Source organism: Dermacentor andersoni, chromosome 2 (assembly GCF_023375885.2).
Source record: "Dermacentor andersoni chromosome 2, qqDerAnde1_hic_scaffold, whole genome shotgun sequence".
Classification (NCBI taxonomy): Eukaryota; Metazoa; Arthropoda; class Arachnida; order Ixodida; family Ixodidae; genus Dermacentor; species Dermacentor andersoni.
In genome coordinates this window covers 5,426,176-5,443,743 of record NC_092815.1, presented here as the reverse complement: position 1 = coordinate 5,443,743, position 17,568 = coordinate 5,426,176, and the positions used below count along the sequence as shown (strand labels likewise).

The following is a 17,568-nucleotide window of genomic DNA, read 5'->3' as shown; positions in this document are numbered from 1 at the left end:
TTACCAACTCGCTGTGGCAGAAGTACGACACTCAACCACTTCGAACGGAGAGGTTCACTCGTTGGCACACAGTGATAAGTAACGTTAGATTCGCCGCTGCAATTGCCCTTGGCCAAGTTCCGCGGACCGTTCGCGCATCCCACGACATCACATGGACGTGGCATTCTCGCTGCTTGTTGCAAATGCAAGTTTCGCGAGCCAGCAGAGCCAGCGCAGCACGACGCGATAACGAAACAACTGAAACTCCAAAACGCGCGCGGCGCAGAGTCGAGCCGGCAGAGTCGAGCGAAAACGAAACCTTTCGACCACCCATACTATACTGAAGGGTAACGTGAAAATGTAATTTTTTCTTAGAATCGAACAGAAGTAGACAAGTAGCATTTTCTTCCGTCTTATAACCTAATGAAATGATCTTTTTAATACGAGTAGTTGAGTACTAGTGACAAATTATGATGAGGAGTGCCTTCGTCATCGGGCTAGTACCGTAATGTCGCTGGGGGTCTCAAATCGTGTCATGCATTTACTTCAATTTCTCGGTTACTTAAGCTCTGTTCGCGATTATATTAACACCTTAGACGTTCTAGAGCATTGCTTTATCACTTTAACTTGACTTCATAGTAACCTGTAGTGTCCCTTTAAATACTGTTTTATTAGAGCCAAATATTGTCCCGCTCGCTCTGTAATTTACTTTACTTTATGAAAATTTTTTGTTCAATGACCTCTCGCGTTCAAAAGCATTCGGTTTGTCTTTGTACAATTTTTAACACCACATTATTTCAATTATTGTATAATCTTTGAATATATATATATATATATATATATATATCAGGGGCGTAGCCAGGGGGGGGGGGGGTCGCTTATGGGTCTCCAGCAGCTCCCCCGAAATTTTTTCGTGCAGTCATGCGCCGCCACCCAACACAAGTCCTGGCGCCGGAAATCATGCTCGATTTTGTCCAGAATGTCCTTTTCATGCTCGAAAAGACATTTTAGCGCGAACATTGCGAAATCGGGCTGGATTTCGCGGCAACGCCCATGCACCGGGAGTCACATATCGTAATGCAAGGAGCTCCATCCGAGCACGAAGTTTCAAAGGCCTTTGGATGGCGTGTGGGCTCGTCGCGGCATCTTGCGGAGGCCGCAGAATCTAGGGAGTGCTTAGATTTCAATTCTGAAACTTTATGAATATAAAGTTCTCATAAACGTTCGATGCGAAAGGTGCACTGATATTTCCAAAGTCGTGCTTTAGATTTTCAATGCCGAAACTACGTGGGTTTAATGTTGTTATAAACATTTGAGGCCAAAGGTGCATTCATTTTTCTAAAGACGTACATCGCACCATACAAAGAGAGAAGCCAAATCAACACACTATCAGACAAGTTGACAAAGCACGCAGCGACGTCCGATGAGACGAAGCGTTCTGGTGGTTCATTTGTGCCGTCATGTCACAGAAAAGAATATCAACCTTTTTTTTATCGTGCTCCAAAGCATACATGTCAAGACACTAAAGCCAGCAAAGGTAGCTGCGTTCTTATTTATTTTTCTACTTGGACTTCTATTCGCGAGGTCACATTGAACCTCTTCTTTATTTTTTCCCTCTCTCGCTACTTGCGGCCTGCCGAACCAGTCAGCGCGCATGCGTTTTTCTCGGGCTGCATCGACCAAGGCGCGGCACACTTCGATGTGCGTTCGTTTTTCTCTGGCCGAGTGGATTTTCACCTGGCAGAGTTTTGGACGCTTTCTGGCTAGCAGAGGAGAAAAATAAACAATACATGGTCGCTCGCCCCCGTCACTACGGGGACTCAACGGATTGCAACGCGTGCACTTGAGCGCAACCTCTCCGGCAAATTTTGTCTCGCCGGTGTAGGATACCGAGCAGTGTATATGCATATGGTTCTCTGTGAGCCATGCGTCTCACGTTTTCTTCGATATTCCTTCGGTAGCCACACTAGGTGCCCAAAGTAGGCATTCGATTGTAGCCAGCGTGCTTTCCCTTGCGTAATTTCATTTCAGCGCCCCCCGCCCCACAAAAAAAAAAAAAAAAAAAAAATATAGACTGTCGCGGCGCAGCGAATTCTCGCATGGTGAAAGTTCGATTTTATTACTTCTCTTGCGGAAAGTAATGGGCCACGGGACGCTTCGCTTGCCGTATACTCTTATTGTATTACTGCGACAGGAGGTATATGGACATTCCAGGCGCATTCCTGCCGTCGCCCTCATGTTCCGTATAAAGTGCAGGGGCAGTAACATCGTGACTGCGCGCCGCATGCTGTATATTCGAGTGAAAGCGTAAGGGGGGCGGCATCCTATAAATTAGCGCCACCTGGAGCTCGTAATAGGGAGCGTTCCATTGGCTCGAGAGACAGTGGGATGATGTAAGAGACAGTAATAAGTCAACACTGAGCAGAAATAAGCAATATATGGCCAAGGAATTAAAGACGGTAGAGGAGGCAGAAGAAAGGCCACAGCCGAGTGAGAGCTTCGTAGATGTTGACTCCCCCTGCGCGCAATAAACGCCTTTATTTTTTATCGTCACTTAACGTAACGACAAACGGCACCCGTCACCTTCCATTATCCGGTTGGCACGCGGTTTGTTTTTGAACCAGCATCGCGGTGATGATGGCCTTCTGCCGAACGGCCGACTGCTACGTTATACTCCGAGAAGGCAGATATTGATTCGCGCAATAAATATTAAAAAAAAGGAGTGTTCTCAAAGTTTGAGCGAGACCGAAAGCTAACTGCTGCCCAAAGTGCCACTACTATAAATGGATGCGTCTTGAAACAGACCGGCGCTTACACTGCGTATGCAGTCTGGCGCTTTCACCGTCAGCGGCCGCAGAAGTCACGCACGTCGCGCCGGCGACGCAAGGATCGCCGAGAATGTGAGCTCTGCGTAGCCGCGGCGATCGGCCGCCGTCGCTTTTTCGTTTGGCGGAATGGGGCGCAGTCGACTTGGTGCGCCTCCGCCGTCGACCAGCCGAGCTAGCGCGCCATGCACTCGGCAGCCTCGGCGTGACATGGGACGGTGTATTCCGCCCAACTGCGCCGGTGGGCGCCGGCATCAGCCAGCGCAGCGCCGGACTACATCGGCGCCTTCAAAATACGCCGCCTGCGTGTCCCGTCGTAAAATGTCGCCAGGGAAAACGCGACCCAAGGCAACGGCCCAAGGCCATCGTCGAGGTGGCCCGAGAACCCCTCGCCTTTTCGCGCCGGCTGCCACCTTACTCGGCACACAATGGGAACGCGTCATTCACGACGCTGAGACAATACCGCGCGCCAAGGTCAAGGAGTGCTACTTCCCCGGCGTCTCCGGCACGCAGTCTCGCTAAGTCGCCGCACTACGTTTTGCGTGCGCCCAAGGTTGCGCGGCCTCGGTGAGGATATAACATTCAAAAAGAACTTGCGCAGTTTCCATTACATGGTGCTAAAAAAAGGAAAAAGAAAAGCGAGCGCCGTATCACGAGACATCGCTTGAGAGCTTTTTCCTCGCAAAGCAAATTGTGCGTCTTTCAACAAAGGAAGGGGCCGTCGTGTTTTCCCCAACCCACTTTTCCTTCGCGTCTTTCCGTTTCTGCACTTGGGTAGCTTTGCAGGAGAGCTTCGTCCGTTGGTGCACAACGTGTGCTAAAATAAAGCAGAGCATTCTTCCTACATTTTATTAACGCTTGGAGGCAGGTTTATTCTGTAAGCTGCATGGTCACGATTGCACGTATCCTCAAGAAAACCCATCGTCGCCCATCATACGTCATCATCGTCGTCATCATCCTTTATTATACGCTTAAAGGTCCTTAAAAAATTTAATTGTGGGGTTTTACGTGCCAAAACCACTTTCTGATTATGAGGCACGCCGTAGTGGAGGGCTCCGGAAATTTCGACCACCTGGGGTTCTTTAAAGTGCACCTAAATCTAATTACACGGGTGTTTTCGCAATTCGCCCCCATCGGAATGCGGCCGCCGTGGCCGGGATTCGATCCCGCGACCTCGTGCTCAGCAGCCAAACACCATAGCCACTGAGCAACCACCGCGGGATTAAAGGTTCTTGCTGGTAAGGGAGAAGGAGCAGCACGATGGGGGCAACGCTCGAAAATTGTTGATCGGTCATGTGAGTTGTCACAGAAATGAAACATAAGTAATAAAGCCCTAAGCCAGTAAATCATTCGATTAACAATAAATAAAATAAACAATAACATTACAGATGGTAAGGTCTGACATGTTGGGCAGACATAATGGGTGGACAACGTTCCATAAATGTTGATATACATCATGCATGTTGAGTTGTTACAAGAAGGAATACATTATTATAAAAGCTGTGACACAGTAAATCGTACAATTAGCAACAATTAAACGAATGGTAAAAAGGATGTAGTGGTTAGTGCTCAACATCTCTCAAAACATCTCTCAAAAAATTGTGGATTACGTCCATTGACAATGAGATCAGGTTCCATGATTCAATTACAGAGGGTAGGAATGATTGATTGAAAACCTTAGTGGAGCCATGCAAGTGTTTAATACTGAGATTGACAAAAAGGCGGCGGGCAGGGGGCGACTGAAGTGTCCCTCGCAGGTGAGGGAAACAACGAGAGAGCTTGTGGGAAAGACGTAGCTCGCTGATGTTCCGACGCAACAGCAGAGTGGTAAAACCAAGGGCTGATTTGACATGTAGGATACCGGTGCGACGGTCGTAATTAGAGCAAATGAAGTGAGCAGCACGATTTCGTATGGATTCCAGAGCATTAATTTGATAACTTTGATGGGGGGACCAGATGGTAGACGCGTGCTCTAATTCGTGCACACGAAGATCTCATAAGCAAGTGTGCGGACATACGCTGGACATCTCCTCGAAAAGTCAAGTGTTTTTTTGCTGAATCAGCAGGTATTTTTGAACACGTGATCACTCCAGTTAACATGATCTTGGCTTGTAGCGTGAAGTGAACACGGACACAGAAAGGAGCAGACAGGACGAGCGCTAACTCTCAGCTAAATTTCTATTAATACGAAGGACATATATATAGGTGATAGGATATAGGTGATCGCGAGGACTGTACCTCAGCCCCGTAAGTCAGACAACCTAACTGGTGCGTCACGTTTTTTCGTCAAGCATGAGCTTAGGTGGGTTACTGCGGACAAAGAAGGTTTCTTTGTTGTTGTTCCTGAAGAAATGTACACACAAAAAGCTAAAACTGCCATTGACAAAAATTTTGTTCCAAAAATTACCAATTTAAAGAAAGTGAAGAGAACTGCAGTTGATTTGCTTGAGAAATTTGGTCTGGAGCGCCTCACGTCGGGAATTAAACATTCCAAGGGTCTGCACCTCGACATAATTTTTAGTGCTAGGACACATAAGCCGGAAGTTCCTTTTCGAGCCATTATTTCTGAAAAAAGAAACGTGGCAGTACACTGTCTCAACTTTTTTGCATAATGTACTGTCTTCAGTTCGTCTTAGTGACCCCTTCCTGATAAGACATTCGGAAAAAATTGCAGCCTTCCTAACAGAAAATAATCCAGCTAAATGCTCGGCGATCAGTGTTGATGTAAAATATCTTTTTTATCCGCTTCCGCAATCGGAACTACTGTGTAGTGTTAAAGAAGCAGTGACGCTCAACAATGATGAGTTCCGGTTTACTCAGGACTGTGGGATGCCCGTGGAATCTTTTTTAGAACTTTTGTTGTTTTACATAGGGAATACCGTTGTAAAATGGGGTGGTTCTATGTATGTACAAAAATCTGGAGTTTGCATTGGTCCAAAAGTTGCGCCAGTTTTGAGTGATATTTATCTAAGTCGCGTCAATAGAAAACTACAAAACAATCTTAAGGAATTGGCGGTGCATGCGTTTAGATACGTAGATGACTACCTGGTGTTTTGTTCTCGCGATAACTACACCAAGAAAGCTACGGATATATTAAAAGTCTTTAGGGAATGTAGTGGGGGCCTAGCTTTCACGCTTGAGCTTATCCAGGGCAACAAATTACAGTTTTTAGATCTGTGCTTAACGTTCCAGGATGAGCATGTGTGTTCGCATTATTCGCCTAGGGATAAGAAGCCTCTGCTTGAATTTTCTTCTTGTCATTCTAAACTTGTTAAACGGGGGATAGCTTATTCAACTCTTAGGTCTGCCATTACTAAGCCATGCCCGCACAATATGCAACAAAGTTTTTCACAGCAGATAGAAAGGCTTGGAAAGGCTAGCTATCCCGTGCATTTATTATCACTAACCTGCGAAAAACGTTTAAAATGGGCAAAAAGCCCCGGTAAGAAACAAAAGAAAACAGGAAAAAGAAACAAAGTTTGCTGTGGTACCCTATATATATATATAGATTATCCCATGGTTTACGGAACGTGGCCAATAGCTATGACGTCAATACAGTTTTCTCGGCCCCTCGCAAGTTGTCTAACATGTGCCCTATGATAAAGAGGAAACTTGAACAGGGTGGCAAAAAAAAAAGAAAAGATGACTGCGGCGTTAAACATGTGTCCCCTTAGTGCCTTGCAACACCGGTATAGTTTATCAGATTCCACTAAAGTGCGGGAAAGCTTACTTTGGACAGAGCGGCAGGTGCATTAACATTAGACTAAAAGAACACAAACATTCACTAAACAACCCTAATGCATCACATTTAGCGTCACATTGTTTCAATTGTGGTTGTAAACCTTTCTTTGAAGACACAAAAATTCTTTCCAGACACAAATGCCAAACCACACGGGAAATTATAGAGGTATTCCACATCAAAAGATTAGGGAGACACTTGTGTTAGCCATGCATCGTTGTCTCTGTTAGATTGCGAATTTCAGTACCTTTGTAACACGTGTACTAATCTGAAGTAATCTTCTTTTGTGTTTCCTTCTTTGACTTCCATACCTCCTGATCTGTTTAACTGATGTTTTTTACCTTGTCATGTTCTTATGCTGTGGTTTTTGCAATCACCTATAAATATGTTCTTCGTATTAATAAAAAATTAGTTGAGAGTTAGCGCTCGTCCTGTCTGCTCCTTTCTGTGTCCGTGTTCACTTCGCGCTACAAGCCAAGATCATGTCACCGTACTAACTCGCCCAACTTTCTATCCTTTAGCGCTCCAGTTAAGTTTTGTTTCCCTCCAACCCCAGCGTAGAGTAGCTGGCTACTTTAGGCCCTCCGTTTCGTATCACTCTCTCTCACTTTAAGAGCATCGCCACTTTATATAACGTGCGGGCTACAGACTTCCCCTGGTCTCAGACCATCAACAGTGAAGGGCCAGTGCTTAGCACAAATTTTTGGTAGCTTAATCGGCGACCAGCGCCCACCGCGCTAGCTTGGCGGCTGGGACGCAGCACAGCTGCTGAGGTTCAGGTCGCGGGTTCGATCCTGGCCGCACTCCCATGGGAGCGAGAGAGTTGCTCGTGCGCCTATGCATTTAGGCGCACGTTAAACAACCCCGGGTGGTCGAGAATAACCCGCAGTCTGGCTCCACTGTGACGAGCGTCAATCGTATCGTGCACGTTTTGGGCACGTGGATCCCCGATTTTTCTCACCGACGTGGTCATTCTACCGCTTCCTGTTTTGCATTACATTGCATGCCTTCGGATGTACGAATGTAGGCGTCATATTCTAAGTATTGCACGCCGGGCTGGCATCAAAATTAGGCAAAAGGCGGCCCCAGAAACTGCGCCACACTGCGGCAGCATGGCAGCGAACGTTTCCCCCAAAGACGAATGTGCAGATAGAGTGCAGAAACAATTCAGACGTACTTACCAAGAAGCCTCATTGTTAGCAAGTAGTGACTGAGGTAGTTTGACTGGTAGCACAATTCGTAGCCGTCTTCGGTTAGCTTGATTCCTTTGGATTCTAAACGAAGAAAAAAATCAGAAATCGTCACAAAAGTAATAGCTTGATGCCAGTTACGCTGCATGAGCTCCAGACTCTCGTTGCACGACGAGAATGCGTCATTTTCCATGTTTTAGTGCCCGAAATATTAGCTAGAAAGCGAAAAGAGTCGCTCATAGAAATGAACAATTACTAAATTTTGGGGATGCTGCGGGACATATGGGTTTTTTATGAAACACGTAATGTTGTGCGAAGCCTATTTCGAGGAAAGGCAAGCCATTGATCAAGTGGATTTAGTGTTGAAAACCACGTCAAGCTTAGGAGCATCGGGCGGCTCACTGATTTATAATTGGAATTATTACGACCTAACAGACGAGCTTAGCTACTATAACTCCTAACTCCTCCCACTAAAGAATCGTACATTCTTGCGAGGTTACATTATTATTATTTGATTTTTATTATTTGAATTATTATTTGCCATAGACTCGATCGCATATATCATAAGAATGCAAAATCAATATGTATATATATATATATATATATATCACAGATTTCACAGAAGTGTACAATAAGCACAATTTACCATCAGGAGACGTTCTTTTGTTTTAGAAATTATTTTACATAGTTGCAAATATATATGTGCATCTACGTTAAACACATAGAAAAAGAAAATCCGCATATAGGCTGCTGCTTTCGCGACAGACACCTCGGAAACGTAGCCCAGGGCGTCATCACATCCTCATAGTTAAGAAACGTGAAGACGCCCTTTGCAGCATCGAGTTCACAACGCCAACCCTGCCGCGTGGCCCGGGCACTATTACTGCAGCGGAAGCCTGGATTCTAGGAATCATAGTTACAAGCGTTAACGCATAAAGACAACGAGAGTACATCATAAGTTCTGAGGAACTGTTAGAGCAGTGAAGAATAAACACCTATAAGGACAAATCTAATATTTCATTTTTGTTTAGAAATCAACATTTCGTTGGTTGAAATAGTTAAGCAGGGAAGGTAGTGTATGTTTAAGGCGCTGACAACCGTAATTAGTACGTCAGAAAGGGATCTGCCATGGTGGCTGGCGACGATATAAATATTGCCACGACCTCGACACAGCTGACAGCCACTTGGTGCAATTCGATGCCACAAGCTAGGCATGTTGGGTGGCTCCCAGAAGAAGACAACGACGAAGGGGCCAGGACAGCGATATATAAAAGATTTATAGCGTCGACCGAAGTCTTTTGTGGCTTTGTCTGTGGCAAACTGGTGGAGGTGCCGGGTACGCGTCTATGTACTGTACCCCCGTGAATTGGAAGCGGACAACCTATGCAAAAGTCGACGGCTTCAAAGACTGCCTCCGGAATATGGCCTGCAAGATCTGCCGAAGATGTCCACCACAACCGCAAGCCAGACACAGGAGACATACGGTACGGGACAACCTCCTCCGTCGCTGGTTCTCCAAACCCCACGCTAGCCGCGGCCGTTCCATCGTGAGCCTTTTGAGGACGTGGAAGACTGGCTCGATGACTTCGATCGTGTGGCGGAAGTCAATTATTGGGACGAGCAAAAAAAGTTATAGAACGTGTATTTCGCCCTAAAGGACTCTGCCCGAACGTGATTCGCTAACCACGAGCCATCCATCACCACCTGGCAAGAATTTCAACGGCAGATACGCGATACGTACAGCAGTCTCACAAGAAAATAGCGAGCAGTGCAAGCCCTTCATAATAGGGTTCAAAGGCCGAACGAAAGCGTAGCCATGTTCGTAGAGGACATGTCGCGGCTTTTCAAGCGTGCTTACCCTAGCATGACAGAAGCGAAGAAAGTACGCCTGCTGATGCGTGCAGTGAAAAAGCAGCTGTTTGCTGGACTGATGCGAAGGCCTCCAGCTACAGTAGCTGAGTTCGTTCGTGAGGCGAAAACAATGGAGCGAGCCCTTCAGCAATGCTCCTCGGTCTACGATCGGCAAATCAGCCTGGGATCAGCATCTCTCTCGTTGCCCTATGACACCGATGCGCTTCCAGAGCTTGTGCGTAGTGTCGTGCGTGAGGAGCTCGATCGACTACAGGGAGTGGGATTTCAACCGACCGTAACATCCCTCACAGATATCGTCCGCGAAGAAGTTCGCCTGGCGGCACAGCCATTCGTGCAAACCAGACCTGAGGCCGCCCCCGTACTGACTTATGCGCAAGCAGTGAGGGTACCTGCGCAACCCAGAAACCACCGTAACCCGCCTTCTTCTGAAGAACCACTGTGCCACCTCCAGGGCCAAGCTTCACGTACAAATATGTACGGGTCCACGAGCCCCCGAATCAATACGCGAGAGTCAGACGTGTGGCGCACACCTGACTATCAGCCACTCTGCTACCACGTGGCGAAGCGGGCCACTTGTACCGTGTCAGCTACTACCGAAGAATAGGACTCCAGGGCTATCTCCCCGGTGCTCGTCGTCCACGTGAGGGATAGCGCCCGAGGGAAATCCAGCAATATCTGGCCAGTCAACCTTCGTCGCCGTACGCGCAGTTCCCACCGGTTGAACAATCCCTGCCAACGACCCGATCTCCGTGTCCGCAGAGGCGCCAGTCACGATCACCACCTCCTCGACAATCGGCGTCACCTAGCCGCTACACTACGTTCTCCGCTTGCGTGAGCAACCGGCCCACGAGCCCAAGTCGGGGAAACTAACAGCGAGCTCCGGGGGTGGGGCCGCTGTCCAACGCACTTCGAAAGATCCTCCGCTCGGACACACCGACGACGGCGTCGACGACGACGACGATAAGGACGACGACAACGACGACTGCGTACCTTCGACACCTTCCTTCGAAAACCGTGAACCTGTTTCAGCGGACATACTCGTTTCTGTAGATAACCACCCGGTAACCGCTCTTGTCGATACTGGTGACGATTATTCTGTCATGAGCGGACAACTGGTTACTACACTTCGCAAGGTGACGACACCGTGGCCAGGACCTAAGGTCCGTACAGCCGGCGGTCATGTTCTCACGCCGATCGGCAAATGCACTGCGAGGGTACAAATTCGTGAGGTCACATTTGTCGGTTTACTTATTATACTGGCAGAGTGCTCTAGACAGGTCATACTCGGCATGGACTTTCTTCAGGAGTACGGCGCAATCATAAACCTTCGCGAGTTGCTTGTCACTTTTTCCAGCGAACACGCAACTCATTCCGACGACCACTACTCACAGTCCACCGTGTTACGCGTTTCGGGTGACTGTGCTACTTTACCACCCTGGAGTACTGCGTTGATCACCGTACAAACAGACGATGATCCTCCCCATCTCGGAATCACTGAAGGCAATCTGCCAGTCTTGTTGGCTCGACAGGTTTGCGTAGCCCGCGGCATCTTGCAGCTTTCGTCACGGACTGCTCAGATTTTAGTGACCAATTTCAATCGTGAATACCAGCACTTCGCCCCACGAACTGCCATCGCCTATTTGGAGCCAGGCAGTGACTTTCCCGCTTGTTTAAGTGTAGGACACAATGATGGAGATTATAACTGTGACGTACCAGCCAACAGCAATATTGATGTGAATTCTAAATTATCATGTGAACAACAAGCTAGCATTCGAAGCCTTTTACAATCTTTTCCGGACTGTTTCGCTTCAACATCGAAGGTCAACCAAACGCCTATTGCGAAACACAGAATTATTACAAATCCCAATGAAAGACCTGTGCGCCAACGTGCTTACCGTGTTTCTCGTAAAGAGCAAGACGCCATCCGAAATCAAGTCCAACAAGTGCTTACCGACGATATCATACAGCCCACCACCAGTCCATGGGCGTCACCTGTGGTTCTGGTGAAAAAGAAAGACGTCACACTGCGTTTTTGCGTTGACTATCGCAAGCTTAACAACGTTACGAAGAAGGACGTTTATCCCCTTCCCCGAATCGACGACTCTTTGGACCGCCTTCGACATGCTCGATACTTCTCATCGATGGACCTTCGCAGCGGCTACTGGCAAATAGAGGTTGGTGAGCGTGACGCGAGAAAACCGCATTTATTACGCCTGACGGACTCTACGAATTCAAGGTCCTTCCTTTCGAATTGTGCTCTGCGCCTGCTACCTTTCAGCGCATCATGGGCACGGTTCCATCAGGTCTCAAGTGGCAGTCATGCCTTGTCTATTTAGATGATATCGTTGTGTTTTCAGGAACTTTTGAGCAACACCTCCAGCGCTTACTAGCAGTTCTTGACGCAATTCGTACTGCTGGCCCGGCTTCAAAGCCTGAAAAATGCCATTTCGGGTATGACGAACTCAAATTTTTAGGCCATGTCATCAGCTACGAGGGCATTTGACCAGAGCCCGACAAAACCATTGCTGTTGCTTCGTTTCCAACACCTTCGCACAAACACGAACTCCGCCGTTTTCTAGGGCTTTGCGCATATTATCGACGTTTCGTGGCTAACTTTTCACATATAGCCGAACCTTTACAAAGGTTGACTAAGGATAATGTTTCGTTTGTCTGGGAGCAGGACCAACAAGAGGCCTTCTGTGAACTCCAGAAACGTCTGCACACAACTCCTGTTCTAGGACACTTCGACGAAGACAGTGACACCGAGTTGCACACGGATGCCAGTAACGTTGGCCTTGGTGCCGTCCTCGTACAGTGGCAAGACGGAGCCGAGCGCGTCACTGCGTACGTAAGCCGCACTTTGTCTCCAGCTGAAAGGAACTACTCCACTACGGAGAAGGAATGCTTGGCCGTTGTGTGGGCAATTGCTAAGTTCCGACCATATTTGTACGGCCGATCGTTTCGTGTTGTGACAGATCACCATTCATTGTGCTGGCTCGCCAATCCGAAGGATCCATCTGGCTGTCTTGAAGGCTGGAGTCTTCGCTTGCAAGAATACGATATGACGATAGTGTTCAAGTCCGGGCGTAAACACACCGACGCCGACTGCCTGTTACGTGTTCCACTTCAACCATCGCCATACGACTTTGATGAAGAGGACGCATTTGTGTCCATTATCACAGTATGAGATATCAGCAAACAACAGCGCGATGATTCAGAACTCCGGCCCCTCATCGACTACTTTGAGAACTGTCTACCAGAGCCGCCTCGTATGTTCATCCGCAAGTTATCCTCGTTTTTTCTCCGTGATGGCGTTCTCTACAAAATTGGTTTTCACTCGACCGCAACCGCCTGCCTCCTTGTAGTGCCGTCTTCACTACGTGACGACATCCTGCGGGCCTCTCACGACGAGACATCTTTGGGCCACTTGGAATTCGCATGGACGTTTTCACGCATACGCCAAAAGTACTTCTGGCCTAACATTCACCGTGACGTAAAGCAATACGTGAAGACATGCCGCGACTGCCAGAGACGCAAGACACCACACGTGCGTCCCGCTGGACTTCTCCATCCCGTGGATCCTCCGCTGATCGCTTTTCAGCAGGTTGGCATAGATTTGCTTGGACCATTCCCTACGTCGAGGGCTGGTAACCGTTGGATTGCTGTTGCCACAGACTACCTTACACGGTACATTGAAACCAGAGCTCTCCCACGAGGCACTGCTAATGATATTGCGACCTTCTTTGTACATGGTATCGTACTCTGCCACGGTGCTCCAACAATGGTCATAACCGACCGGGGCGCAGCGTTTACAGCGCAGCTCACAGAAGATATCATGCTTCTCAGTGGTACAGTTCACCGCAAAGCCACTGCTTACTATTCCCAGGCGAATGGGCTCACAGAAAGGCTAAACAAAACGATCGCTGATATGTTTCCATGTATGTTGACGTCGACCACACAAACTGGGACGACGTTCTCCCATATGTTACGTTTGCATATAATACTGCCGTTCAAGAAACTACCGGCTTCACGCCTTTTCGCTTGGTACATGGCCGGGAAGCTGTCACAACGTTGGACGCAATGCTTTTACCCACCTACTGTTCTAATGTTGTCACTGATGCTGCCAAATTCGCTCGATGCGCCGAAGAGGCGCGCCAGCTCGCACGAATGCGTATCCGCTACCAACAACACAACGACGCCGACCGATACAATCTTCTTCACTACGACGTCACTTATCAACCCGGTGAGAAAGTATGGGTGTGGACACCGATCCGCCAGCGTGGTCGGTCGGAGAAACTTTTGCGCCGCTACTTTGGACCTTATCGGATCGTTCAACGACTCGGCGACGTCACATACGAAGTGATTCCTGAAGGAGAAGGCACCACTCGCCGTCCCCGACGCCCACATCTGTACGATGTCGTTCACGTCTCTAGATTGAAATTTTACCACTCCCGCTGAACGCAAAGCTCCACACCTCTCTCACCATCTACGTCACCATCTACGTTAACAGTATCACCGTGACAATCTTCAGTGCATCAATGTTCCCCTTCGAGACGATGCTCCTGAGGGAGGTAATGCCACGACCTCGACAAAGCTGACAGCCGCTCGGTGCAATTCGGTGCCACATGCTAGGTATGTTGGGTGGCTCCCAGAAGAAGACAACGACGAAGGTGCTAGGACAGCTATATATAAAAGATCTATAGCGTTGACCGAAGTCTTTTGTGGCTTTGTCTGTGGCAATATGTACTTCTATTTTCTTGTAAAGCTGGCAGGGGGTTAGGATTAAATAGAGTTTTCCCAGCATAGCATTTATATAGCTTAGTAATGTTTCGAATTTATACATGCCACGAGCTCTGATTTTTCTGTTTTGTTGGAAAAGCTGTTGCGTGTGTTCGAAAAAAGAAACGTTCGCTATCGCCCGAATCGCTTTCTTTTGAAGTATTTCTAACATATGAATATTTTGCGCTGTAGTGTTACCCCATATATGTGAACAATAACTGAGGTGTGAATGGAAAAGAGCATGATAAATGAGACGCTTAACTTTCAAATGTAATAATACACATCGATTCCGATTTAACACACCAACAGCATTTCGTACCTTTGAGCAAACATGACTAACGTGTTCATTCCAGGACATCTGCGCTATGAATATTACGCCTGGGGTTTTTATAGATGACGTAATGTTAATTTTATACGGATCCAAAACAATATTATCTGACAATGTAATAGAACTTCCCCGAGCCTAAAAAATAATGCATATTGTTTAGGTTTTATTGAGGATGACACCGTTTGCCTTAGACCATGCTCGAAGTCTATAACAGACGGAGTTTGCTATAGGCGTTATTTCTTTTAAATCTTTACCTGTAAAGCAAACAGAACAGTCATCTGCCTACGCGACAGATTTACACATATCACTTACTTCTACGATATCATTAATGTAATACAGGGAAAGTATCGGGCCAAGGATGCTACCTTGGGGCACACCCGCTGTCAAAGGCTTTATCTGTGATCTGTTCTCGTGAATTTCAACGAACTAATGTCGGCTTTCTAAATAAGATGGGATAAGTTCAAGTGTTATTCCTCGGAAGCCGTACTTTTTCACGTTTATCAGCAGCAATTCATCATTGACTCTATCAAATGCTTTGCTGAAGTCTAAGTATAACCCTAAAGTCAGAAGTTCTTTATAGATGTTATCTAGAATAGGGTCCTTCTGTATACTTAAAGCAGTTTCCGTACACCACTTTTTCTTAAACCCGTGTTGACAGTCGGTCAGCAAGCTATGTTTTGGCGAAAAGTTGTCAATACGAAAGTTAACAATTTTTTCGAGTCCCTTCGATAGCACAGGAAGCACAGAAACTGGTCCATAATTGCCAATATTATTTTTGTCACCTCCTTTGTGAATAACTATTACTCTCGCTACCTGCATATTACGCGGGAAAACTCCAGTTGACAGGGAAATATTAAAAATGTGCTTTACTGCAGGTTCAAGTAAGTCTATGACGTACTTAAATGGCTTAATTTCTAAATCATCTACGTCTCGACTGTGGCATATTCTTCAAGGATGAAAATGTTGTAATCACCTCAGGGATGCTAGTACGCTTTTGGAATAAAGATTCTCTTACTGAAACTGCATGCATTGTATCTTGAATGTCGTGATCTACGCATCCTACTTTGACAAAGAAATTGTTAAAATGGTTCGCAAGTTCTGCACCACCTACAAAAGTGCCATCGATGTTCAACGTATCTGTTCGTGTATCGACTGGCTTCCAATTTAGTGTTTCGTTAATTTTTTTCCATACTTTGTCACTTCTGCGCATAAAATCCTTGTTAAATATACGGCTGTAGTAGTCATTTTTCATCTTTTCTTTTTTATTCAATTTATTCCTAAACTGTTTATATTCTTTCCACTTTGACAAGTCCTTCAACTTGATAAAATACTAATAAAGCTTAATTTTTTGGTTGATTTGCCTAACGAGTTCTTTCGAAATCCACGGCTTGCGCGACTTTCTTCGACTCCGATAGTTTTCGAGCGGAAATGATTTGAAGTACAGCGTTTTGAGTTTGCTCATAAATTTATCATACGACTCATTCGCATCTTAAGTGGCTAAAATATCGCTCACGGCTTGTCTGAATTTATCTAGCGTTTGAGCTGATATATTGCGGTACGTTGGCTTTTCAGTGCACCCACTTTTAACGGTGCCTTTACATCCTAGAAAAAGATATATAAACATATGATCGCTGATATCACAGCTGATGACTCCCGATGTCGTGCTGTCGATAGTCGAGTTCGTTATGAAAATGTCTAGTAATGATGATGTAGTGACGGTTACATGCGTCGGTGATCTGATGACGCTGCAGAAGTCATTGCGCTCTAGGATAGATGGAAACTACGCAGCCGGGTGGGGAATTAGTCATCATGTCAATGTTGAAATCCCCGCCCAGTGTATGCAGATAGCCATTTTCATTTACGTGTGTGACAGATGGTTATCTAAAAACAAAAAAAAAAGCAGAGTGGCTGGCATTAAGGGTCGATACAAAACCGCGAATACTGGGCGTTATAACTTAAAACCATTCCAAACTTTTCTATTCCAATTCTGTAATCAGCCCACCGCGATTGGTCAAAAGCGTTTTTTGAACCGCCCCACTTCACCTCTCGGTCACGCGACGTCAAGAAAATCGCGATAGCTCCCCATCTGATATGACGTGTACACACTGATTATGCATAACTTGACCGAACAAAACAAATAGTTATTTCTGATTCGACGCCTTTTGCCATTAGCCGTCGGCTATTGGTCAAAAGTTTTCGGGCTGCACCCACTTCACCTGCCTCTCACGCGACGTCACGAAACCGCAAAAACTTGCCGCGTCAAAGTGACGCGTATGCGTGAATGATGCATTAATATGCCGAACAAAACTGAATTTTCTTCTGAATAGCCGCAGACTGCCCCGTTCCGAAAGGAATAAAAGATGGCTGCTGCCGATCGCTCCGGCACTGGCCCCTGCCGGAGAGCACGGGCTTATTTGCGTGTAATAAACCTTTTAACGCGACAGCGTTAAGGAGCTCGTGTCGCAGAAAAGCCGGTGTCGTCGGAGTCGGTGTCGGCGGCGTTGGCCGTGAGTGATATATCCCAGAAGGCACTTCATAAATAAAAAAGATCTTGCAAGATGGGCTGGTAGGAATCGAACCAAGGTCTCCGGAGTGTGAGACGCAAATGCTACCACTCAGCCACGAATTCGTTCCTCCAAAGCGGGACAAAATCGCCTCTATTGAATGCGGTGGTGCCTTAGCAACGTGCCGTAGAAACCTATACTGCGGTGTATCTCGGTAATTATGACCATGTAACTTACAGAACTCGCAGTTTCACAAGTAGCGAAGTACGTTTCCGCTACATTTCTTCTGCGCTCTGCGCACACGCAGAGCCGTCTTGCGGCAAACACAGAAGACCCCCTCCACGCAATGTAC

At 46.9% G+C, this 17,568-nt stretch overlaps 1 protein-coding gene across 3 annotated transcripts in view; it reads right to left on the bottom strand.

The window, feature by feature from the left end:
* The window catches only part of LOC126543026 (retinol dehydrogenase 12-like), a 69,859-nt gene that overhangs the window by 38,372 nt on the left and 13,919 nt on the right, over positions 1 to 17,568 (bottom strand). For 2 of the 3 annotated variants that reach the window (XM_055077584.2, XM_050190172.3), the window contains exon 4: positions 7,725 to 7,817. The exons of the other annotated variant lie outside the window; for it this stretch is intronic. In XM_055077584.2, the coding sequence (XP_054933559.1) occupies positions 7,725 to 7,817 (93 nt within the window). The remainder of the gene's footprint in view (positions 1 to 7,724; positions 7,818 to 17,568) is intronic. 3 annotated transcript variants of the gene reach the window in all.